Source organism: Anolis carolinensis, chromosome 1 (assembly GCF_035594765.1).
Source record: "Anolis carolinensis isolate JA03-04 chromosome 1, rAnoCar3.1.pri, whole genome shotgun sequence".
NCBI lineage: Eukaryota > Metazoa > Chordata > Lepidosauria > Squamata > Dactyloidae > Anolis > Anolis carolinensis.
The window spans coordinates 367684806-367709644 of NC_085841.1; the positions used below are offsets into that span (position 1 = coordinate 367684806).

A 24839-nucleotide genomic window follows, 5' to 3' on the forward strand; every position below is an offset into this window, starting at 1 on the left:
CTCATGAATGATGAAACTGTACCAAACTTAACACACAAGTGCAATGTGGCCAACTTTAAGTCCTCTTGTTGTTTGAGGGAACAACTGACTAGGGAAGATGGGATTTACAGTACCTTCACTCACTTCCTCAGACCACTGCAACCCACACCAATGACTGATCAAGATCAAACTTGGCAAACATACCCCCATCACCCACTTTAGAATCATAGAATCATAGAATCATAGAATAGTAGAGTTGGAAGAGACCTCATGGGCTATCTAGTCCAACCCCCTGCTAAGAAGCAGGAAATCGCATTCAAAGCACCCCCGACCGATGGCCATCCAGCCTCTGCTTAAAAGCCTCCAAAGAAGGAGCCTCCACCACGGCCCGGGGCAGAGAGTTCCACTGCCGAACAGCCCTTCTCACAGTGAGGAAGTTCTTCCTGATGTTCAGGTGGAATCTCCTTTCTTTCCTGTAGTTTGAAGCCCTTGTCCCATTGCGTCCTAGTCTGCAGGGCAGCAGAAAACAAGCTTGCTCCCTTCTCCCTATGACTTCCCTTCATGTATTTGTACATGGCTATCATGTCTCCTCTCAGCCTTCTCTTCTGCAGGCTAAACATGCCCAGCTCTTTAAGCCGCTCCTCATAGGGCTTGTTCTCCAGACCCTTAATCATTTTAGTCACCCTCCTCTGGACGCTTTCCAGCTTGTCAACATCTCCCTTCAACTGCGGTGCCCAGAATTGGACACAGTGTGATTCCAGGTGTGGTCTGACCAAGGCAGAATAGAATAAGGGGGAGCAGGACTTCCCTGGATCTAGACGCTATTCCCCTCTTGATGCAGGCCAGAATCCCATTGGCTTTTTTAGCAGCCGCATCACATTGTTGGCTCATGTTTAACTTGTTGTCCACGAGGACTCCAAGGTCTTTTTCGCACACACTGCTGTCAAGCCAGGCGTCCTCCATTCTGTATCTTTGATTTCCATTTTTTCTGCCGAAGTGAAGTATCTTGCATTTGTCCCTGTTGAACTTCATTTTGTTAGTTTCGGCCCATCTCTCTAGTCTGTCAAGATCGTTTTGAATTCTGCTCCTGTCTTCTGGAGTGTTAGCTATCCCTCCGAGTTTGGTGTCATCTGCAAACTTGATGATCGTGCCTTCTAACCCTTCGTCTAAATCGTTAATAAAGATGTTGAACAGAACTGGGCCCAGGACGAAGCCCTGCGGCACTCCACTTGTCACTTCTTTCCAAGATGAAGAAGACGCATTGGTGAGCACCCTTTGGGTTCGTTCGTTTAGCCAATTACAGATCTCTTTGGACTGATGCAATCCACATCTCACCACCATGTGATGGTCCAGTGGAAGCCACAACTGGGAGGATCACACAGCCGTTTCCCCAACAATGGACAACCCAGAAACCTAAAGAGCTGCTTGACCACCTGATGTCCAAGGTTTCTGCCCAATGGGGAAAAGGGAGGGTCTTACCTGCTGAAAAGGGCATGAAGTAGTCGCTCTTCCTGAAGGTCCCATCTTCATTCAAGAAGTGTCCTGGGTCAAACTCTGTGGGGTTAGGAAATTCCTTGCCATCATGCAGCACCGAGGTCAGAATAGGAAAGACTGTGGTGCCCTGCAGAGTATTGCATTTGGAGAGATAATAATGAACACATGAAGACTTTGGAATTGCAAGATTTGGGAAAGTTGATTATTGGGGTCAGGTAGTGGCTAAATTGGCCACAGCAAGATCCTTACTTAGGTGGAATGTGCAGCTTTAGTTGTGTTCCTAATTGATGTCAAACAAAGCAAGCTGTGTCCCTTGTAGGCCCATAATGTCTGTTTGGTTCATGTCTCATGAGAATGGAGGCCATGCCTCCGAGTGCAGGGAATCTAAGAAGGGATCAGGAGGCATGCATGGCTGTTTAAAGTGGTGTCAAATCATGTAAATCAAAGTGTGCATTTACACTTTTTTAAGGAATGCATATTTATACCAATTTAACTGCCATGGTTCAATACTATGGGATCATGGGAGCTATAGTTTCAGCATTCTTGGCTGAAAAGATTCTAACTACAAGTCCCAGTTTTGCATACCAGATGGGTATAATTGTAACAACAACAACAACAACAACAAAAACTTCTGAATTTAAACAAACAGGGTTTTGGAGCACAATACTTCTGACCTCATGATCGTGTTAAAAAACAAAATATGGATTGTCGATGTTGCAATCCCAGGTGAAAGCAGGATTGAAGAGAAAAAACTGGAAAATCTGACACGATATGAACATTTAAAGATCGAATTGCAAAGACTCTGGCACAAGCCAGTCAAGGGGGTCCCAGTGGTGATCAGCACACTAGGTGCAGTGCCTAAAGACCTTGGCCAGCTCTTGAAAACAATTGGCGCTGACCAAATTACCATCTGCCAGCTGCAGAAGGCCACCTTACTGGAATCTGCACGCATTATTCGCCAAAACATCACACAATCCTAGACACTTGGGAAGTGCCCGACATGTGATCCAATACAACAGCCAGCAGAGTGTCTGCTATGGACTCATCTTGTTGTGTTTCAAATAATAATAATATTTCTTGTCAGGAGTGACTTGAGAATAATAATAATAATAATAATAATAATAATAATAATAGTTCTAATGTTTTCATCAATTCATAATGAACAGAGTTGATTCACACTTGCATTAGGTTTCAGGCATGGGCAATCAATTAAAAATGTTTTTAAAAGCATTACAAAATTACGGGTGCTGGCGTTTCATTTTGGAAGTGTTTCTAAATTATAGTTAGTGAAAATGTTGTTACTAAATCGAGAGTAACAAAATTTCAGTACTATTCTTGTTATTGTAATTCCATCGTGGGGAACATTCAGGGGCTCTTCCCTCCCTCATTTTTACAGCTATTGGGGTGAAAATTGCTACAATGGTAGAACACGTTTTCCACTGTTAGTCCATCAAGTTTTAGTACATTTCACTTATCCATACGTTTTTGGGGAATATTCAAACTTATTATAAACAACATTTTAAAAAATATATTTACACAAGAAAACAGGAGATCATTCCCTGCAATTTTCAGAAATATCCCAATATTTTTAGGTTTGTTTTTTTTTAAGTTTGAATAAAAACTTTTTTTAAACAGCCACACCAGCTATCTCAATGAATACATCTCTCATGTTAACCAATAGAACTTCAATAAAGCAATTTCCTCGCAGCACAACACAGATTTAGTTATTAGAAGTCTCAGCCAGTCCTCCTCTTTGCGGATTCAACCATTCAATGTAATTCTAGCTGCTGGTGTGATGGAGAAACACATCATTTCCTCTCCCGATTGGGGCTTCCTGATGCTGAGCAGAATTCTGGGAAATGTAGTTCAGGGCAGAGCCTTCTGCATCCTCTGCCATAGGGCTCCCCACCTTCCCAAACTGCATCTCAGAAAATCCTGTGCTTTCTTTCTCAGCGAATTCTGCTTTCTCCCTGCTGTTCCCCTCTCCTCATCGCAAGAGACCATTCATTTAAAGCGGAAAGGCAGCCTTTTTGCCTTTGCTTTGCTTCCTTGTGCTGAAAATCAAACTGACTTTGGGAAGCTTCCGAGATTTACAAAATGCAAATGAAAACGTATTGGGTAAGCTTCAATTCTTATTTGTTTGGCGTAGGCCATGCCCACATGTCGGATATTGCCTCGTAAGTACAAACTTAACAAATTTGATCTGACTTCTGAAGAATGGCAGAAAAATTGCACACTTCAAGTAACCATTGCACATCGAGTGTCACTTTATTGAATGGTGTGGAACTATTTGTCACTGTCTCTAATATACTACACAGCTTTTCTGGGACCATGGAGCAGTCTGCTCCTGGCAGAAGAAGCGGAGAACTCACTTTTGGGATGACGTATCCTCTGAATGGTGTGTCTTTGACCATGGCATGGGGAACGGACAGTGAAACAAGAGAAATGAACCTCTGGATCTCATGGATGACGGCATCTGTGTAGGGCATCTGTCTGCGGTCAGCCATGCTGGGCATCCGGGAGCGGCCAAGCACCTGATCAATCTCTTTCTGCGCTTTCTCTGCCAGGAGATGGATGATAAATAATAATAATAACAGTAGTAGTAGTAATAATAATAATAATAATAATAATAATAATAATAATAATAATACTTTATTTTTGTGTCCAGCCACCATCTCCCCGAAGGGACTCGGGACAGCTAACATGGGGCCAAGCCCAAAAGAAAACAAAGTGTAAAAAAGTTAAAATATAAAACAAGACAATAAAATAACAATAACAATATAACAGTAAAATAAAACAGATTCAAGCGCAATTATACAAATTTTATACAAATAAAATCATAAAAGCAGGATAAAAGGTTATAAAACAATTTCACCACCAAAGGGAAAAATGGGGGGGGGGGTCAGAACAAAGTGCATAATAACTAGATTATTTGTGTCAAGGACAGAACGCCACAAGATTCAAAGTAACAGAGTTTATTAGATTACAGAACTCAAAAATGCCCGTAAAACACAAGGGCCAGGCAGTTTTTGCCTTTAGGAGCAAAAAGGGGCAAAAGTAAATGTTCAAAAGATAAACCGGATTAAACCGGAGTTTAATCCGGGTAAAAACAAACTGCTTGCGTCAGCCTGGGTATAAACGAAACGAAAGCCAAGGAACAAAAGATACAAAGAATGCAACTAATTGGCAGCAGATTCCTCTCTGCTGCCAACACTGTGCTTAGAGTAACTTGCGTCGCTCCCCCACACACACAGCGGACAGGATCTCCAACACGAGTAAAACAGCCAAGGATTGTAGCAGTTGAGTAGACCAGTTCCGTTCCGTAGATCAAAGCCAGAAGCAGACGTTTGTAGTTTTTCCAAGTCCAAGAAGGGGGGAAGACAAGCCGTGGTCAGTTCAGTCCGAGTTCTCAAAGCAGGAGATGGCGTCCGTCAAGAAGACGACGGAGGGTCAAGCTAATAAGAGTAAGCACAGGTTTGCACAAACAAATGCCCACACAATCCCTCCCGCCGTCTGACCCTGGATTCCAATCAACTTACGTCACAGCACAGGAAAGCACACAAGTCTTCAGGGAAGCGTCCCACACACACACGGATCCCAAGCGTTTGCCCAGATTACCTTGCCCAACGCAATTTGCAATTGCTCCCAAGCCCCATTTTATGCCAGTTACAAATCTTCATCACTGTCAGCTGTCCTCCTTAACCCGGGCGTTTCCTCATCACTTTCCTCGTCAGAGCTGGAACACCTCTGACTACGCCCAACAGCATCTCCAGCTGTGGATCCCGTCCCATCCCTCCAGCTAAACCATGGGTCTAATCCTGAAGGTCCCCATTCATCTTCTGTCCCATCATGGCCAGTGGCACCCACTTCCTCCCTTACCCGAGTCCAATCCATCTCATCCTCCTCTGAGCTAACCAGCCCCTCCTCCATTCTTTCCGTAAACCCTTCGAAAGACTCCTCGTCAGATGGTGCTGCAAATATGTCTCGCAGTCTTTTTCTCTCTCGCTCCTCGAGAGTATCTGACTCTCGAGGAGTCTTACGCCCACGTCTGTCAGTAACAGAGCCATGAGGCTCAATCATAACAATTTGGTAGAGTGCCTGGACAAGTGTCCCAAGGTTGAGGTGAAGCATCAAGAAACAAACATCCAGGGAATGTCAAAGAAGTCACACAAGAAGGATCTGCCCTCAAATCCATGTGAATCTTTTCATCCTAGTAAGCCACAATTTGTATTCATGCCTATCAAAAGAGCGATGCTACCTAAAAGTGGAACCAATCCATCCCAAGAGTTGGGTGGTAACCTCCTTATGGAGCTAGAGGTTATTATATTTCAGTTTGGATCCAAGCCTGAATATGAGACAAAGACAGCTTTAGTTGACATGGTGGATGACCTACACAGAGAACGAGAGCATGTCCTTGATGGTTCTGTTGAACTTTTCAGTGACTTTTGATACCATCAACCAAACGAAGAGGGTGGAGGAAGGTTGCTACCATCTGCTGCTTGCCAGCACAGAAGAGGTGAGTCCTGCTGGCCCACCGCTGGCCCTGCTACTCTGGGGTAAGGAGGAAAGGAAGAGGGTGGAGGAAGGCCTTAAAAACACCTGCTTCTGGACACTTCTTGCTGCTACCCTCTGCTGCTTGCCAGCACAGAAGAGGTGAGTCCTGCTGGCCCACCGCTGGCCCTGCTACTCTGGGGTAAGGAGGAAAGGAAGAGGGTGGAGGAAGGCCTTAAAAACACCTGCTTCTGGACACTTCTTGCTGCTACCATCTGCTGCTTGCCAGCACAGAAGAGGTGAGTCCTGCTGGCCCACCGCTGGCCCTGCTACTCTGGGGTAAGGAGGAAAGGAAGAGGGTGGAGGAAGGCCTTAAAAACACCTGCTTCTGGACACTTCTTGCTGCTACCATCTGCTGCTTGCCAGCACAGAAGAGGTGAGTCCTGCTGGCCCACCGCTGGCCCTGCTACTCTGGGGTAAGGAGGAAAGGAAGAGGGTGGAGGAAGGCCTTAAAAACACCTGCTTCTGGACACTTCTTGCTGCTACCATCTGCTGCTTGCCAGCACAGAAGAGGTGAGTCCTGCTGGCCCACCGCTGGCCCTGCTACTCTGGGGTAAGGAGGAAAGGAAGAGGGTGGAGGAAGGCCTTAAAAACACCTGCTTCTGGACACTTCTTGCTGCTACCATCTGCTGCTTGCCAGCACAGAAGAGGTGAGTCCTGCTGGCCCACCGCTGGCCCTGCTACTCTGGGGTAAGGAGGAAAGGAAGAGGGTGGAGGAAGGCCTTAAAAACACCTGCTTCTGGACACTTCTTGCTGCTACCATCTGCTGCTTGCCAGCACAGAAGAGGTGAGTCCTGCTGGCCCACCGCTGGCCCTGCTACTCTGGGGTAAGGAGGAAAGGAAGAGGGTGGAGGAAGGCCTTAAAAACACCTGCTTCTGGACACTTCTTGCTGCTACCATCTGCTGCTTGCCAGCACAGAAGAGGTGAGTCCTGCTGGCCCACCGCTGGCCCTGCTACTCTGGGGTAAGGAGGAAAGGAAGAGGGTGGAGGAAGGCCTTAAAAACACCTGCTTCTGGACACTTCTTGCTGCTACCATCTGCTGCTTGCCAGCACAGAAGAGGTGAGTCCTGCTGGCCCACCGCTGGCCCTGCTACTCTTGGGATTGACTTTTGGATCTAGCACTTTATTTATACGTTTACTGACCATAATTTATTTATTTTTATTTACAACATTTATACCCTGCCCTTCTCACCCAAGGGGACTTGTTTCATCACCTACTGTTGTTAATTATTAGTTTATGAGGTCTCTATCAAGTTTTACTATAATATTAATTTCTGACTGATGATATATGGTCTATATCGGTTGATGAAATTACTGGTTTATGAAATTTCCATCAAGTTGCTATAACCTGTGGTTAATCCTGAAATTGTGCAGTTGGGGAGGGTTGGGGGGCGGGCTTTGTTACTGACCCAGTCTATCCATTTATAACCGACCTGAATCCGTCAAGCACTTAGTCACTTTACCATCTAAAAACTGTGAACGCTCTTATAGGCACTGGAACTTTAATCTGGAACTTTCTATTGCTTCGTAGATCCTTATGTGTTGAGACGCTCTCTGCTTGCACTGTGCACTTTTATAGTCAGTCGAAGGATGGTGGGAGCTGTAAAGCTCCGTGTGCACTTTATTTATCAACTCTGCAAAGGAGGGGTGAAAGGAGTGGCTCTAAATATCTGGCGAAGCTAACTTTGTTAGAAAATCAAGTGCCATGGTTACGTCTACAGCCAATGTCAGCCGGATGCTGGAAAGAAGGGATAGCGACCATATGGGGGGGGGGGGAGTTGTCCATTTGCCGGGGGGCCACCATTGAGGTAATTCAAGGGAGGGGGAGATATGGGAAAGGGAGACCAAAACTAATTCAGCCTAGGGAACGGTTTCTTGTAGATTTAAAACAATCTCCTGATACAGTAAAGTTGGATATCCGATCTGGCAGTCCCTCCGGACTAAAGGTTGTGCTGTTGAACGCCAGATCCATAAATGGAAAATCGGCATTAATCCAGGATCTTATTCTGGCCGAAAAAGCGGACCTGGCGTACATAACGGAGACTTGGTTGGACAAGGCGGGGGGGGGGGGGTCAACCTCACCCAACTCTGTCCTCCCGGGTACTCCGTGCAGCACCAACCTAGATCCGGAGGACGGGGAGGCAGAGTCGCAGTGGTCTACAAGGAATCCATCCCCCTGACCAGGTGCCCCATCCCACAGTCAACCCTGTTTGAATGTCTCCATCTGAGAGTGGGGGACTGGGACAGATTAAAGATTCTACTAGTGTACCGTCCACCCCGCTGCACTACAGTCTCCCTACCTGAGTTAGCCTGGCGTTGGAGTCCTAGCGACTTTTAGTGCTGGGGGACTTCAACATCCATGCGGAGACCATCCTTTCGGGGGCGGCTCAGGACTTCATGGCCACCATGGCAACCATGGGGCTGTCCCAAGTGATATCTGGCCCCACTCACAGAGCGGGACACACACTGGACTTGGTTTTCTGTCAGGGATGGAAGATGGCGGGGTGGAGGAGCTCACCATAGCTCCGTTGCCATGGACCGACCACCACCTGATTAGGTTTAGACTGTCTGTGCCTCCTAACCTCCGCAGGGGTGTAGGACCTATTTAAAAGGTCCGCCCCAGGAGGCTTATGGATCCTGATGGATTCCTGACGGCTCTTGGGGAGTTTCCCGCCACTTCGGTTGGTGATCCTGTTGATGCTCTGGTATCTCTCTGGAATAGGGAGATGACCAGGGCAATAGACACGATTGCTCCAGAACGCCCCCTCTCAAGTAGCCGAGCTAAACCTTCTCCTTGGTTCACCGAGGAGTTGGCAGTGATGAAGCGAAAGAAGAGGGGACTAGAGCACGTGTGGCGCTCAAAGTGGAACGAATCAGACTGAACACGGCTGCACCTTTATTTAATTCTTTCTTTGCAGCTAATATTGCGTCCGCAAAGAACTGTCCGGCGGAGCTGTTCCAAGTTGTCAGAGGTTTGTTAAATCCCATCTCTCAAGATGGGATCCCTAACAGCTCGGCAGCCCGCTGTGGACAAAGTCGCTCTGATCCGCTCTGGCTTTGACACCATGTTAACGGCAGTCTCCGAGGATGTAACACGGGCACCTGCTTGTCCTATTTAATAATAATAATAATAATAATAATAATAATAATAATAATAATAATAATAACCATTGTATCCTTCTTGGTTGCCACACTGAGATGTGACTTTGAGGTCCCGTCATATAATGGGTCTGTTTCTATCTGAAAGGTTGAACCCAGAAGGTAGTGCTGGGAGACTCCTCTTTGAACCCTTGGCCATTGACCTGTGGGGTGCCTTTGGGCTTCGTTTTGTCATCACGTTATTCCACAACAACATGAAAACTCTGGGAGAGGTCATTCAGAGATTTGGAGTGCAATGCCATATAGTCATAAAATACAATTACAGGTGCAGAATCCCCCCAGGTGATGAAGAAGCACCACTGATCCATAAACAACTATTTTTTAACATCACACATGACCTGAACATCAATCCAGCAATTCATTGCTTGTAAGCCAGAATTAATAATCTAGCCACTTCCAGAACCTATTTTCAACCCAAACATATTTCTAGGATCTGGTCACATATTGCCTTGAACCTGTTCCTCTGAAGCCTTCATGTCTGTCTTACCTTCAATCTCTGGGTACTTCTGGAGGATCAAGAGCCCATACTTGAGTGTGGTGCTGGTTGTTTCTGTTCCTGCGCCAAACAAGTCCGTACAGCAGGTAACCATGTTCTCCGTGGTGAACTCAGAGGCCTCATCATGTTTCTCCTAGCGATACATGTCAGAATTTGTAAATTATCTCGAATTTCTTAAGTGATAACAAAGTTAATATCTCAGGCCTAACCACATGTGAAAGTGCTATATCACTGTCATTAGGGTGTGGAGGCTGATAAACTGTATATATTCTATAAACTGTACATATTGCTGTGACTAAAGAAGAGAAAAGCCTTCCTGCATATTTTTGGAAAGAACAACTGTGTCTCTGTGTTCTTGTGACTGCAGAAATTGACTACACCTATTTGTGGGAATCTGGAGTTATTAGTCCCATTGAAAATGCCAGTTGTTTGCTTATTGTAAACACCTCTAACAACACAGACAGCACCATCAGTAGAGTCAGGCCTATTACTATATATGCATGTAGTTAACTAAGTTTCTGTGGGATCACTACTTGTGTATGTGTGTGTTAAGGGGAAAACACCTGGTCAATTACAACTCATGGTTGAGTAATTAGAACAATCAAGGCTAACAAGCTTGAACCACTCCCTGAATGGGGTATAACTTTGGGAAATGTTTGTAATGTCTTTTGGGGACTTACTGAATACTTGCTGAGAGCCTACTATGAAGATGCGTGAGTTTAATGCAAGGAACTTTATGTGAGTTTTGTTTCTGGAAGTTTTATTGTCTTTTATTACTCTGCTACTTAAGAGTAAATTTTTGATTTTTCTTCCATTTTCCTGGCTTGTTTTCTTTTGCTCATTGTGGATACAACAATGGACTGGATAAGTCTGGACAGGACTGAACGCAGTTTGTTTTTCAACAAACCCGTAACAAGGCCAAGTATGCCTATAGCTACACTGTAGAATTAATGTAGTTTGAAACCATTCAGAGAGCTAGGTCTGAATGCTCTCTTGGAGTTATAACTTACACGGTCTTTCATTAAATTGCCCAATAGTACTGGAAGAAGAAACAGGCACAGCTCTGGCATGCCTAGGCCCAGATACAGATGCAGGGGCCTCTATCAATGCCAACTGCCACTGCTCTTGCCTCAGAGGGAGAGAAGAAGAGACAGGCACAGCCCCCATGATGTCCCAGACCTAGATGAAGGGGCCTCTATCCATGCCAACTGCCACTGCCCTTGCCTCAGAGGAACAGAAGAAGAGACAGGCAAAGCCCCCCAAGACGTCCCAGACCTAGATGAAGGGGCCTCTATCCATGCCAACTGCCACTGCCCTTGCCTCAGAGGGAGAGAAGAAGAGACAGGCACAGACCCATGACATCCCAGACCCAGATGAAGGGGCCTCTATCCATGCCAACTGCCACTGCCCTTGCCTCAGAGGGAGAGAAGAAGGGACAGGCACAGCCCCATGACATCCCAGACCTAGATGAAGGGGCCTCTATCCATGCCAACTGCCACTGCCCTTGCCTCAAAGGGAGAGAAGAAGAGACAGGCACAGCCCCCATGATGTCCTAGACCTAGATGAAGGGGCCTCTATCCATGCCAACTGCCACTGCCCTTGCCTCAGAGGGAGAGAAGAAGAGACAGGCATAGCCCCCATGACATTCGAGACCCAGATGAAGGGGCCTCTATCAATGACTGCCGCTGCCCTTGCCTCAGAGGGAGAGAAGAAGGGACAGGCACAGCCCCATGACATCCCAGACCTAGATGAAGGGGCCTCTATCCATGCCAACTGCCACTGCCCTTGCCTCAGAGGGAGAGAAGAAGAGACAGCACAGCCCCCATGACATCCGAGACCCAGATGAAGGGGCCTCTATCAATGACTGCCATTGCCCTTGCCTCAGAGGGAGAGAAGAAGGGACAGGCAAACCCCCCAAGATGTCCCAGACCTAGATGAGTGTCAGGACCCAGGCTGCAGAGCACCAATAACCATACACAGAGGCCAGAATCTATCTAATATCTTTATTGAGGAAATATATAAAGTTAATAAAAGCAAGTGTAGGAAATAGTTCAGAAGTAGACCTTTCAGGAAAGGTCAAAATTAGTCCAAGAAAACAATGTCCAATATGAAATATTAAGGTCCAAAGTTGTAATCCAATAACCGAAACACTCACTTTGCCAAGCAAAGTGAGGGGAGATGACAAGGTCCTTTAGTCCATGGAGCTTAATGCAAGGCTAGGAAGCAAACTAGATTCTTGGCAAACAAGGCTTGATTCAAGGCAACAAGAAGCGAGGAGCAAGAACAGGGTCCGTGGCAAAATCTGTGGCGAGGTCCGGGGAACAAGGCAGGGCTGGAACGAGAGCAAGATCCTGGAAACTGGAGTAGCGTAGTCCACACACAATCTACTCCCGAAGCTGACGAATTGACTCCGCAAGGAATCCTTGTGGCCAAGCATCTATATAGGATCTTGTTTTCCCGCCAAAGCAGACTTTCTCTGGGGAACAAGAACCGAAACCTAAACTGTCCAGATGCAGGACTCCTTAAACTTTCCCAAGGGAATCAGACTTAATCATCTAATTGTCTGGCAGCTATCCGGGCGCTTCGGCGAGTCGCCTCCCGCGCGTGTCTATCTTGATTATAATAAAGGCGGCGAGAAAATGGGGGAGATTTCTCCTCAAGGCTTGTTTGTGTGACTTCTTGTGGGCAAACATCCTGCAGCTGCAAGGGCTCCAAATCTGGCAAAAACGGTGGGAAACCCAAGTTTTCTTCTTCATCTGTCACAACAGTACTAGGAACGGGACTACATGGCCCATAAGTCATCACAATGAGGGGGCCTCTAGCCATGCCAACAGCCACTGCCCTTACCTCAGAGGAAGAGAAGAAAGGACAGGCAAACCCCCCAAGACGTCCCAGACCTAGATGAAGGGGCCTCTAGCCATGCCAACAGCCACTGCCCTTACCTCAGAGGGAGAGAAGAAGAGACAGGCACAGACCCATGACGTCCTAGACCTAAATGAAGGGGCCTCTATCCATGCCAACTGCCACTGCCCTTGCCTCAGAGGGAGAGAAGACACAGGCACAGCCCCCCATGACAAGTCCCAGACCTAGATGAAGGGGCCTCTATCCATGCCAACTGCCACTGCCCTTGCCTCAGAGGGAGAGAAGAAGACACAGGCACAGCCCCCCATGACAAGTCCCAGACCTAGATGAAGGGGCCTCTATCCATGCCAACTGCCACTGACCTTGCCTCAGAGGGAGTGAAGAAAAGACAGGCACAGCTTCATCAGCCCATGTCCAGAAGTCAGTGAACTATCACTGTCCCCCATTCTGTATCTTTGCATTCCATTTTTTCTGCTGAAGTGAAGTATCTTGCATTTGTCCCTGTTGAACTTCATTTAGATTCGGCCCATCTCTCTAGTCTTGTTTTAAACTTTGTATATTGTATTTTATGACTATTTTATGATTGTTTTAACTGTTTTAATCATTTTAGTTTATTGTATATCCGTGTAACGGCATCAATTGCCACTTGTAAGCCGCCCTGAGTCCCCTCGGGTGAGAAGGGCGGGGTATAAATAATTGAAATAAAAAAATAAAATAAATAGTCTGTTAAGATAGTTTTGAATTCTGCTCCTTTCTTCTGGAGTGTTGGCTATTCCTCCCAATTTGGTGTCATCTGCAAACTTGATGATCGTGCCTTCTAACCCTTCGTCTAAGTCGTTAACAAAGATGTTAAACAGAACCGGGCCCATGTCGGAACCCTGCGGCACTCCACTCGTGACTTCTTCCAACGCAATTGCCATTGCCCTTGGTTCAGAGGGAAAGAGGAAGAGTCAAGCACCACCTTTCATGACTGTCCCAAACCTAGATGAAAGCGCATCCTCCATCCCAACTGCCACTGCCCTTGCTTCAGAGGGAAGGAAGAAGATTGATGAGCAGCCCCATCATTCCTAGAGCCATTGCAGAGAACACTTAAGCTAACAACAACAACAACAACAACAATCAACTTTCTCCTTGAAGGGACTCAGGGCAGATTTCAACAAACAACGGCATTCATTCAAAGTCTTCATACAGCAGATAGATATTGGCATAAAATCCCAAAAAGACCCCACAGATGATGATGATGATGATGATGATGATGATGATGATGATGATACAAAACATTGCATGGAAAGTTCCTTGACAAAATTGAAGGAAAAGCTGATAAGGAGAAGACCTGGCTCTGGCTCACAAATGGGACCCTGAAGAAGGAGACAGAAGGCCTGATCCTTGCAGCCCAGGAGCAAGCCATCAGAACAAAGGCAATTAAGGCCAAGATCGAAAAATCAGCTGATGACCCAAAATGCAGACTGTGCAAAGAAACCAACGAAACCATTGATCATATCCTCAGCTGCTGTAAGAAAATTGTACAGACAGATGACAAACAGAGGCACAACTATGTGGCCCAAATGATTCATAGGAACCTATGCCTCAAGTACCACTTGCCAGCGGTAAAGAACTGGTGGGATCACAAAGCTGCAAAAGTATTGGAGAATGAGCACGCAAAGATACTGTGGGACTTCCGAATCCAGACTGACAAAGTTCTGGAACACAACACACCAGACATCACAGTTGTGGAAAAGAAAAAGGTTTGGATCATTGATGTCGCCATCCCAAGTGACAGTCGCATTGATGTAAAACAATGTCAATGTCAACAGGAAAAACTCAGCCGCTATCAGGACCTCAAGACTGAACTTCAAAGACTCTGGCAGAAACCAGTGCAGGTGGTTCCGGTAGTGATGGGCACACTGGGTGCCGTGCCAAAAGATCTCAGCCAGCATTTGGAAACAATAGACATTGTTCTGGTAGATCTAAAACGGCCTCCTGACATAGTAAATTTGGGTGTTCAGGGTGGCGGCCCCTCCCATCTGAAGGTGGTGCTGCTGAACGCCAGGTCTGTCAACAGTAAAGCAGCGATCATCCAGGACCTCATCCTGGATGAGCGGGCAGACCTGGTATGCATAACAGAGACCTGATTGGATGACGCTGGGGGAGTTACTCTCACCCAGCTTTATCCACCAGGATATACCGTGCAGCACCAACCAAGATCTGGAGGGAGGGGAGGAGAGGTGCAGTGGTCTATAAGGAGTCCACCCCCTTGACCAGGTGCCCCATCCCGCAGTCTACCTTGTTCGAGTGTGCTCATTGAGGGTAGGGGGCCAGGACAGTTTAGGGATTCTGTTAGTGTACCATCCACCCTGTTGCATTACAGTCTCCCTGCCTGAGCTAGTGGGGATGGTCTCAGGCCTGGCAGTGGAGTCTCAGTGGCTTATTGTGCTGGTGGACTTCAATGTCCATGCCAAGGTCACTCCCTCTGGTGTGGCTCAGGACTTCATGGCTGCCATGGCAACCATTTAGCTGTCCCAACTAGTATCTGGCCCTACCCACAGAGCAGGGCACACACTTGACTTGGTTTTCTGTCAGCGATGGGAGGAAGGTGGAGGTGTGGAGGAGCTCACCATCGCTCCGTTGCCATGGACCAACCATCACCTGGTCAGGTTTAGACTCACTGTGCCCCCCAACCTCCGCAGGGGTGGAGGACCAATTAAAATAGTCCGCCCCCGGAGTATTATGGATCCGGATGGATTCCTGACTGCTCTTGGGGAGTTTCCCACCACCTCGGCTGGTGACCTTGTCGATGCTCTGGTCGCCTTCTGGAACAAGGAGGCGGCCAGGGCAATAGACACGATCACTCCAGAATGTCCCCTCTCAAGTAATCGAGCTAAACCATCTCCTTGGTTTAATGAGGAGCTGGCAGCGATGAAGCAAAAGAAGAGGGGACTAAAGGGCGTGTGGCGTTCAAATCTGAACAAGTCAAATCAAACACGGCTGTGTTTCTATCTTAGGGCATATGCCGCGGCAATAGATGCTGCAAAGAATGTTTTCTTTGCAGCTAATATTGCGTCTGCAAAGAAGCGTCCAGCAGAGCTGTTCTGAGTTGTCAGAGGTTTGTTATATCCCGTCCCTCAAGACGGGATCCCTGACAACTCGGCAGCCCGCTGTGAAGCATTTGCTTGGTTCTTTGCGGCCAAAGTTGCTTTGATCCTCTCTGGCTTTGACACCATATTAACAGCAGTCTCCGAGGATGTAGCACGATTACCTGCTTGTCCCATTTTGATGGATTTGTTTTAATTGGTTTAGCTCAAGGATGTGTACAAGGTGCTTGGAGAGGTGAGGGCGGCCACATGCATCCTAGACCCCTGCCCATCCTGGCTGGTGAGAGAAGCCAGAGGGGGATTGGCCGAGTGGGTGAAAGTGCCTTCGGGAAGGCATTTTTCCAGTGATCCTCAGATTGGCTGTAATCAAACCGCTGTTGAAGAAGCCATCACTGGACCCCACTCAATTGGAGAACTATCGGCCTATTTCCAATCTCCTCTTTCTGGGCAAGGTCGTGGAACGTGTGGTCACTGCACAACTCCAGGCATTCTTGGAGGATACTGATTTTCTAGATCCGGCACAGTCTGGCTTCAGGCCGGGGCATGGTACCGAGACAGCCTTGGTCGCCTTAGTCGATGATCTATGCTGGGAAATGGACAGGGGGAGGGTGTCCCTGCTTGTTCTGCTGGACCTCTCAGCGGCCTTCGATAGCATCGATCACGGTATCCTTCTGGGGCGCCTTGCCGGGATGGGTCTCGGAGGTACTGTTTTGCATTGGCTCCGGTCCTTCCTGAAGGGGCGTTCCCAGATGGTGTCATTGGGGGACGCCTACTCGGCCCCACAACCATTGCCTTGTGGGGTCCTGCAGGGGTCAGTACTGTCCCCCATGTTGTTCAACATCTACATGAAGCCGCTGGGAGGGATCATCCGGAGTTTCGGGGTCTGGTGTCATCTGTACGCAGATGATGTCCAGCTGTCACTCCTTCCCACCTGTCACTAAGGAGGCTGTCCAGGTCCTGAACCCGTGTCTGGGCGCTGTGTTGGACTGGATGAGGACCAACAAATTGAAACTGAATCCAGATAAGACAGAGGTCCTCCTGGTCAGTCACAGGGCCGAACAGGGTATAGGGTTACAGCCTGTGCTGGATGAGGTCGCACTCCCCCTGAAGACGCAGGTTCGCAGTCTGGGGGTTCTTCTCCTGGACTCATCGTTGAGCCTGGAATTCCAGGTCTCACCGGTGGCCAGGGGAGCCTTCGCACAACTCAGACTTGTGAGCCAGCTGCGGCCGTTCCTTGGGAGATCTGACTTGGCCACAGTGGTCCACTCTCTGGTTACATCCCGTTTGGACTACTGCAATGCTCTCTACGTGGGGTTGCCTCTGAAGAAGGCCCAGAAGCTCCAACTAGTACAACGGGCGGCAGCCAGATTAATAACTGCGGCGGCATACAGGGACCGCATCTCCCCCCCCCCCCCCGGCTAAGGCTCCACTGGCTACCGATATGCTACCGAGCCCAATTCAAAGTGCTGGTTTTGACCTATAAAGCCCTAAATGGTTCTGGCCTAATCTACTTGTCCGAACGTATCTCTTCCTATGAGCCAGCAAGATCCTTAAGATCATCCGGAGAGGCCCTGCTTTCTGTCCCGCCTGCCTCGCAAATGCAGCTGGTGGGAAGGAGGGAAAGGGCCTTCTCGGTGGTGGCTCCCCGGCTGTGGAACACCCTCCCCAGAGAGATCAGACAAGTTCCAACTCTTCTGGGTTTTAGAATATCCGGCTGGCTATGTGCCCAGGCTTTTAACGAATAAACGATGAAGATGACACAGACTGACCTATGGATAAGGCACGAGGTTTTCGGATGAACGGATCTGAGCATATATATTTAAAAATTTATATACTGTATTTAATTGTTTTTTAACTGATTTTATGTACTGTTGATTGATTTCGTATAGGCATCTAATTGTGCCAGTGTTGTAAGCTGCCCTGAGTCCCTTTGGGTGAGAAGGGTGGGATATAAATATTGGAAATAAACAAATAAATAAATTACAATCTGCCAACTGCAAAAGGCCACCCTACTGGGATCTGCGCGCATCATCTGAAAATACATCACACAGTCCTAGACACTTGGGAAGTGTTCGACTTGTGATTTTGTGATACGAAATCCAGCATATCTATCTTGTTTGCTGTGTCATGCAATAATAATAATAATAATAATAATAATAATAATAATAATAATAATAATAATAAAAAATAAGGCATGTGGGACCCATGGAAAAAATGGTTCAATATTCGCTTCAAAAGTAGGGGTGCTGGTGCTTTGTTTCTAAAGTCATTTCCGATTTTTCAACCAAAAATATCGGAATTTTCAGAAAATTCAGAATATTTGTAATTACTTTGTTAATGGCGGATGCGCTTGCGCAATGGCGAAAACAGCACCGGGAGGGACTTTACAGGACTCTCCCGCCCTCAGTTTTTGAGCTATTCTGATCAAATTTGGTACAGCGGTATAATACATTTAACCCTGCTAGCTCACCAAATTGCAGAACGTTTCCCTTATCCTCTGATTTTTGCCGAATCTTCATAGCTTATATAAGAAACAATTTTTTAATAGCAGAAATATGTTCCTGCATTGAAAGTCTTATATCCTGTTTCATTGGGTTGTCTTCACTTTGAAAGTCCTTATTCTACTTGGGAAAGTTTGTTTTTTGTGGATGAAACTCTGCCAAATTGGTGGACACTGAACACAGTACTGCCACAATGTGCAATGTGCAGTCACAGGCATCTGGGAAGGAGCCCATTCCATGGACACTGGGCAGCCTCTGTGCACATGTAGAGTTCACAGTGTGAATCCCTGGGTGCAATGCCGACATGTTACCGCCAGCCAAAAAGGGATCCTGCCCCACCCCAGGAGGGAATCTTCCTCAAGCGGAAGGATACTGCGGCTTCACCCAAACCAAAGCAAACCAAAAGAAAACAAAACCACACCAGCAGCAGGAACGTCAAAGGAAGGACTAGCTCACAGAAGGCTGCACTGATTCGCTGAAGGACCAGCTAACTGAAGGATGCACTGCTGTCCAGCCAGAGTGTCCAGCCCACGGGCAAAACCGACCTGTCACCACCAGCCAAAAAGGTCCAACCCCATGAGGAATTCTTCCCCACATCTCCTGTGGGAAAAGCCCAGGATATTCTCGCACCTCAGAATAGTTCACCTTGCTATAGATATCCAGTCAGACATAGAAGAAAGCAGTATATAAATCAAGCAGGCAATCAAAAAGGTTTTCAAAGTTGCAATGAAAGAGTCAATAAGAATCCAGTTGTATCATAAGACATGAAAAGGTCCATTAATCCATAAAGCAAGATCCATTAGTCCATAAAACACAGCAAGAGTAATAATCCATAAAGCAAGGCAGTAGTCAATAGATTCCAAGAACAAGGCCCAAAAGTACAAAGATCCAAGAACACAGGAGACGAGAACATCCACATAGAGGAAGCGAGGATTTGCTTTGACAAAGAAGCAATCTGCAAAGTACACTTTTAAAAGCAACCCAGAAAGGCGTTTCTTTTCCCAGAGCAGGCCTCTTTTTTGCGCGCCAGTCTCTCACTCCTTCGGACCTGAGAACTCCTCCAAGACGGACAGTCCTCCCTAGATAAATAATTGCTTATGCTATCGTTATCTTGCACCTGAGACGGGACTGAACTCTCTCCCTCATTTCCCATGGGAATGTCAGCCTGTTCGTTATCTATAGTTTCTGGGGTCAACAGTTCATTCTGCTTAAATTGAAACTGCAAGTCTCCAGCCTCTGAGTCAGCCTTTATCTCTAAATCAACTTCTGACTCTGCCGGCTCTTGGATCTGAAAACCAAAATCCCCTTCTTCTTCATCCTGAACCTGGCTAGCCTGTGGCTGAGTCACAACAGATATAGCGGGGACGGGGTTTCCCTTGGCCGGCCACTGTTGGTCAGCCCATCCTGCTGGAAGCTCTGGCTAAGCCAGCAGTAACCCTTTTGAAAGGACCAGCTGCACAACACAAGTGTGTCCGCACCAAACTGTCACCGCCATCCAAAAAGGCAGGCATCCCACCCCACCCCAGGAGGAAATCTTCCCCAGGGTATAGTGGGACCGGTGATTCCCTTGGCTGGCCACTGTTGGCCTGCCCACACTCCTATGGCCCCTCCACCCTGCCCCACCCAAGAAGGCAATCTTGTCCTTGCTGAAGGAATAAGGGGTGGGGGGTTTCTTCTGCCGACCACTGTTGGCAGCCTCCACTCTGCCGACCACTGTTGACCAGCCTACACTCCTCTGGCGTCCCCAAGAGTGAATCCCGCCCCTGCGGAAGGATTGCGGGCAGAAGTCTGGCCTTTGATTCGGTGGTGACAGGTTGGCGTGGCATCCCGCCCCACCCCAGGAGCGAATCCTGCCTCTGCAGAAGGATCGTGGGGCGGGAGTCTGACCTTTGGGCCAGCGGTGACAGGTTGGTGTGGAACCCGGCCCCACCCCAGGAGCGAATCTTGCCCCTGGGGAAGGATCATCTGGTGGGATGTTTCCTCAACTGGCCACTGTTGGCCGGCCTCCACTCTTCCAGCTCCCCCCCCCCTCGGAACGAATCCCACCCCTATGGAAGAATCACGGGGCAGGAGTCTCACCTTTGGGCCGACAGTGACAGGTTGGCATGGCACCCCACCCCACCCCAGGAGCGAATCCCGCCCCTGAGGAAGCATCGTGGGGCGGGGGAAGATTACTTCAGTCTGCAGTGCACTGTTGCACAATCATAGGCAATTAGGCCGACTTTTAGGACTGTTTACTGATGTTGATGTTTTATTGATGCGACATTTGTTTTATTTTCAATATTTGTTTTACTGTTTTATTGCTGCTATTGTATTGTTGTTGGGCATGGCCCATGTAAGCCACTCTGAGTCCCTCCGGGCAGATGGGGCGGGGTATAAAAATAAAGTTGTTGTTATTATTATTATTATTATTATTATTATTATTATTATTATTATTATTATTAGACAGCCCTAAACTGAACCAAACCTAAAGAAACCCAACCTGCATTCCTTGGGGAAGGACCAGATAACTCCAGTCTGTGCTATTGCACAACCATCCTATAATTCACTAGGCACTGGCAGGCCCAAGCCAAAACCAAATCAAACCAACACAAACCAAACCCAACCAAAACAAAAAGCAACCTTCCAGGAAGGTTATCTGACATTGGGCCCGTCTTCAGTCCCCCATCATGGTTTCTAGGTACTTGCGTGTCCAGTCCCCCATCATGGTTTCTAGGTACTTGCACATCGTTTCTGCCTTGTAGTCCTTATCTATGACCTCCATTGTGAGGAGGGCCCAGCGATGGCCTGTCTCCAGGCTTCCTACTTTCTCTCACCAATATGCCTTCAGAGAGAGGTAGGAATGGTCTCCTCCTAACCTGGATGAAATGTCAGAAATGAAAAGGATGTTGCCTCCCATGGCACTCAGCAACATCTTGGCTTTGCGTTCCTTGTAGCTCTCATACAAGCCGGGAATCACAGTTCGGGAAAAGGTGAAGTGAGAGGGCATTTTGTACCGGGGACAAACCAGTTGCATCAAACGAACAAAGCCTTCTTGTTCCACCATGCGGAAGGGCTGGTGGTTGAGAGCTAGCATCTCTCCCACACGCTGTGTGATCTGCTGGGAGGTGGCCAGCGTTTCCCCTGTTCTCTTTCTGTCAACGGAATGGCCCCAATCATCCAAGGTGGCCTGAGTCTGCCTCCCGCCCTCGACACAAGATGAAGTGGGACTGCTTTGGCCCACTTAAAAAAACAGCATTAAAAACCAAGCATCAAATTACACCTATATCAGTGAATTGAACATAACATTGATAAATTAAACCTATAGACAGAACCAAAGAAGAATTACATAGTGACATAAAACCTAAATAAATATTCATAGTAATTTACAAAGGCCAACTGAAGTCCAACACAGTTGTATGGATTGGGATGACATAGACTAACAGAGCCCAGATCCAGCATATTTCTCAGCACATGTCACTCGCATTTGGTGCCTGAAGATGGCTTCTGCTTATGGGTCCCAGGACCCTCCCTTACCTGATCCATTCTGATTAAGAAGCAGTCGATGAAATCCCGAGGTGAGTTGGGGTCCAGAGTAGCCCTGTGCTCCTTGGCTTCCTCTAAAATGAATTCTGTGCATTTGACATAGTTTGCTATCATGTGGTGATGGGGTCCTGGAACCCATTCCATGAAGGCAGGGAAGGCATTGAAAAGCTAGAAGAAAAGGTGGGGCATTTGATACATGTTACAAGGGGATATGAGAGCCAGGTTTAAATATTTAGGGGGGGAGGGGTCACATTGAGGAGGGGACGGGCTTGTTTTCTGATGCTCTAGAGATTGGGACACAGTGGACTGAGAAATTCAAACTATAGGAGAATACCTATATCTCACAACCTCTGAGGATGCCTGCCATGGATGTGGGCGAAACGTCAGGAGAGAATACTTCTGTAACATGGCCACACAGCCCGAAAGACACACAACAACCCTATAGGAGAATAGATTCCACCAAAATATTTGGAAAAGCTTTCTGAGGATCAGAGCTGTTCAAGAATGCAACATACTGTCTCTGAGTGTGGTGGAGTCTCCTCTTTGGAGGTTTCTAAACCCAGGCTGGATGTTCATAGTCGGCGTGCTTTGACTGGGTATTTCTGCATGGTGGAGAGCTGGACTGGATGGCCCTCGGGATTTCTTCCAATTCTAGGAGTCTCAGATTGGAAACCAAGAATCATGGGACAAGGTGGATTCATGGCATCTCCCTCTCCTATTTATCCACTGACTATGTTTAGGTGGTAAGTGCCCAGGGTCCTGGATCTGCCCTCCTCCCTCTCTCTTCTACCATTGCCATCGATGATGATGATGATGATGATTATGATGATGACTATTATTATTTCAATTATTTATACCCCGCCCTTCTCACCCAAGGGGACTCAGGGCGGCTTACAAGTGGCAATTGATGCCGTTACACTGATATACAATAAACTAAAATGATTAAAACAGTTAAAACAGTCATAAAATAGTCATAAAATACAATATACAAAGTTGATGATGATGATGATGGTGAGGATGATGAGGATGATTAGGTTTATTTATGCCCCACTTTTTCTCTCCACAATGGAGACTCAGTGCAGCTTATATTAAAGGCATTTCAATTCAATTTAAAATCCAAAAACATACAAACATTCAAATGGAATTAAAAATCAATGGTATTAATCAAACATTAACTGTTAAAATCCTTAAAAACGAATTCAAAGCTAAAACCACAGTCACAGTGGCACAAAAATTGCAAACAGTGGCACAAAAATTGCCCATCTACACTGAACGCTTATCTCAATTTGAAACTGGCATAGGAAAAAGTATTTTTGCTCTTTGAATTGTTAGACTGCAAACTCTGGAACCAGTTTGAGGTCCAGACGGAGACCACAGAGTCCAGTCCCCAAACCAGTTCCAGGATATGCAGTACTACTCATGGCTTGCCAGCCTTGGAGAAGGTCAACTTCCCCTTCGGAATATGAATGTGCAAATCATCAGATGACTCTGGGTGTCCACACTACAATTCACATTCTATGGAGACGATTTGTCTGTGTGATGCGTAGTGTACTATACTGGAGTGCTTTGATGAGACTTAAGAGTTTCCTGTCAAACTTTCCCCTGGCTTTGCTTGTTTTCAATTAACAGTCTTAAAGCATGCTGTAGTGCACTGTGATGTGTGCATAGTGAAGTCACCGTGTTTTGAAGATAACCTGTAGTTGTAGTAAATGATCACTGAAAATGGGGCCTTCAGGAGAAATATCACCCAGCAAGGGCCTACCTGTGCATAGAACGAGGTAAAAATATCAAGGGATTCAACAATCAATTTGATGAAGGTTTGAAACTTCTTGTTGTCGTATCCATAGTGCTTTCCAAAGATGATGGAACCAATGACATTGGAGGTAGCACAGGTGATGAGGTGGTGTGGGTCAAAGGGTTGGCCTGGAAGGACAAAAAGCATGGTCTTATCTCAGTCCATCTCTTAAGTAATCAGTCCAGTTTGACCCAGTGTGGAAACTCTTGTTCTGTTCCTGTTTCTGCCCAACCAGGACCAACCAGGAAAGCCATGCTTGCCTAGGTTCCCTCCAATGTTTTAAAGATGGAGAACATCTGAGCATCTGGGCTTAGAATATCTAAAACCCAAGCCTCCCAGAAAAGACCAAGCCACAGAATGCTGAACCTCCAGATGGGAAATTCTGGGACTCTGGTTGAGAAGTCCCTAACCCTATGCATGGGAAACCCTGCACCTCGAAGATGTATAAAACTGAGATGCATGCGAGAGTTTGAATTTAGAGCCTTTCACCAAGACATTGCAAGAGGGAAGTCCTAAGAATAAGCCATTGGGGTATGGGTGGGCCAATAGAGTCCACTTACCCTTTGTGTCATGGAATTGTTCCAGGAGATATTGAGCTTCCTTTTGGATCCTCTCCTCAATGCTCCTCTTCCCCATCCCAAAGTTGCGGAGGGTGGTCAAGGAAAATTGCCGGAGCTGCTTCCATGTCTTCCCATTGCTGAAGACTATCCCTGGAACAGATGAAGGAAGATGTCATGACCTCTTTTCCTGGTGTTGTGGGGAATCATCAAAGTAGATAAAGCCTTGATCAGTAGCACACCTGAAGGGAGGGAGAGCATACCAGGACTGTGGGCTCCATGGAAACAGGGCAGGCATGGGGAAGGGGAGGGCCAGGGCCTCTGGCATTGGGGGGAAAGGAGTCACCGTTCCGAGGAAGAAAAGCAAAACCCCTACCTGGGGCCATGATGAAACTCCTCCATGAGTTTGCGCTCTGGAAGACCAGATGGAATCAATGGAAGCTATTCTGCAAACTTTCTCCCTTCAGCTGAGAGGTAGGGAAGGGATCTTAGAGGTGATGTGGGATCATGAACTCTGGTCCTCCATGTGGAACATGAACTCTGGTGGGCATTGGACTCAATGTTTTACTTTCTATGAATGTATGTGTGTTGGTAACACATGGCTTATATTTTGGTTTAATGACTGTTTTATAGTTCATATTATTGGATTACACTTCTAGCTATAGTGGCCTCTTGCCTGTGCATTTCAGGGAATCCTTTCTTTGTATTGTTTATTGCAACTTAGTTTGCCATGGCAGAGTGGCTGGAGCAATTAAGTTTCAATGATGCCTTTAAGGACTCTTTAATCAAAAACAGATCATTGTTTGATCCAAAGGAACCTGGCCAGA

At 47.0% G+C, this 24839-nt stretch overlaps 1 protein-coding gene across 2 annotated transcripts in view; it reads right to left on the reverse strand.

Annotated features, from left to right (window-relative positions):
- LOC100564073 (cytochrome P450 2C31) overlaps positions 1-24839 on the reverse strand; it is a 40751-nt gene that overhangs the window by 5778 nt on the left and 10134 nt on the right. For both annotated transcript variants that reach the window (XM_062968738.1, XM_003224905.4), the window contains 6 exons: positions 24016-24165; positions 23423-23583; positions 21652-21828; positions 9672-9813; positions 3846-4033; positions 1459-1600 (listed from right to left, as the gene is read on the reverse strand). In XM_062968738.1, the coding sequence (XP_062824808.1) occupies positions 1459-1600; positions 3846-4033; positions 9672-9813; positions 21652-21828; positions 23423-23583; positions 24016-24165 (960 nt within the window). The remainder of the gene's footprint in view (positions 1-1458; positions 1601-3845; positions 4034-9671; positions 9814-21651; positions 21829-23422; positions 23584-24015; positions 24166-24839) is intronic.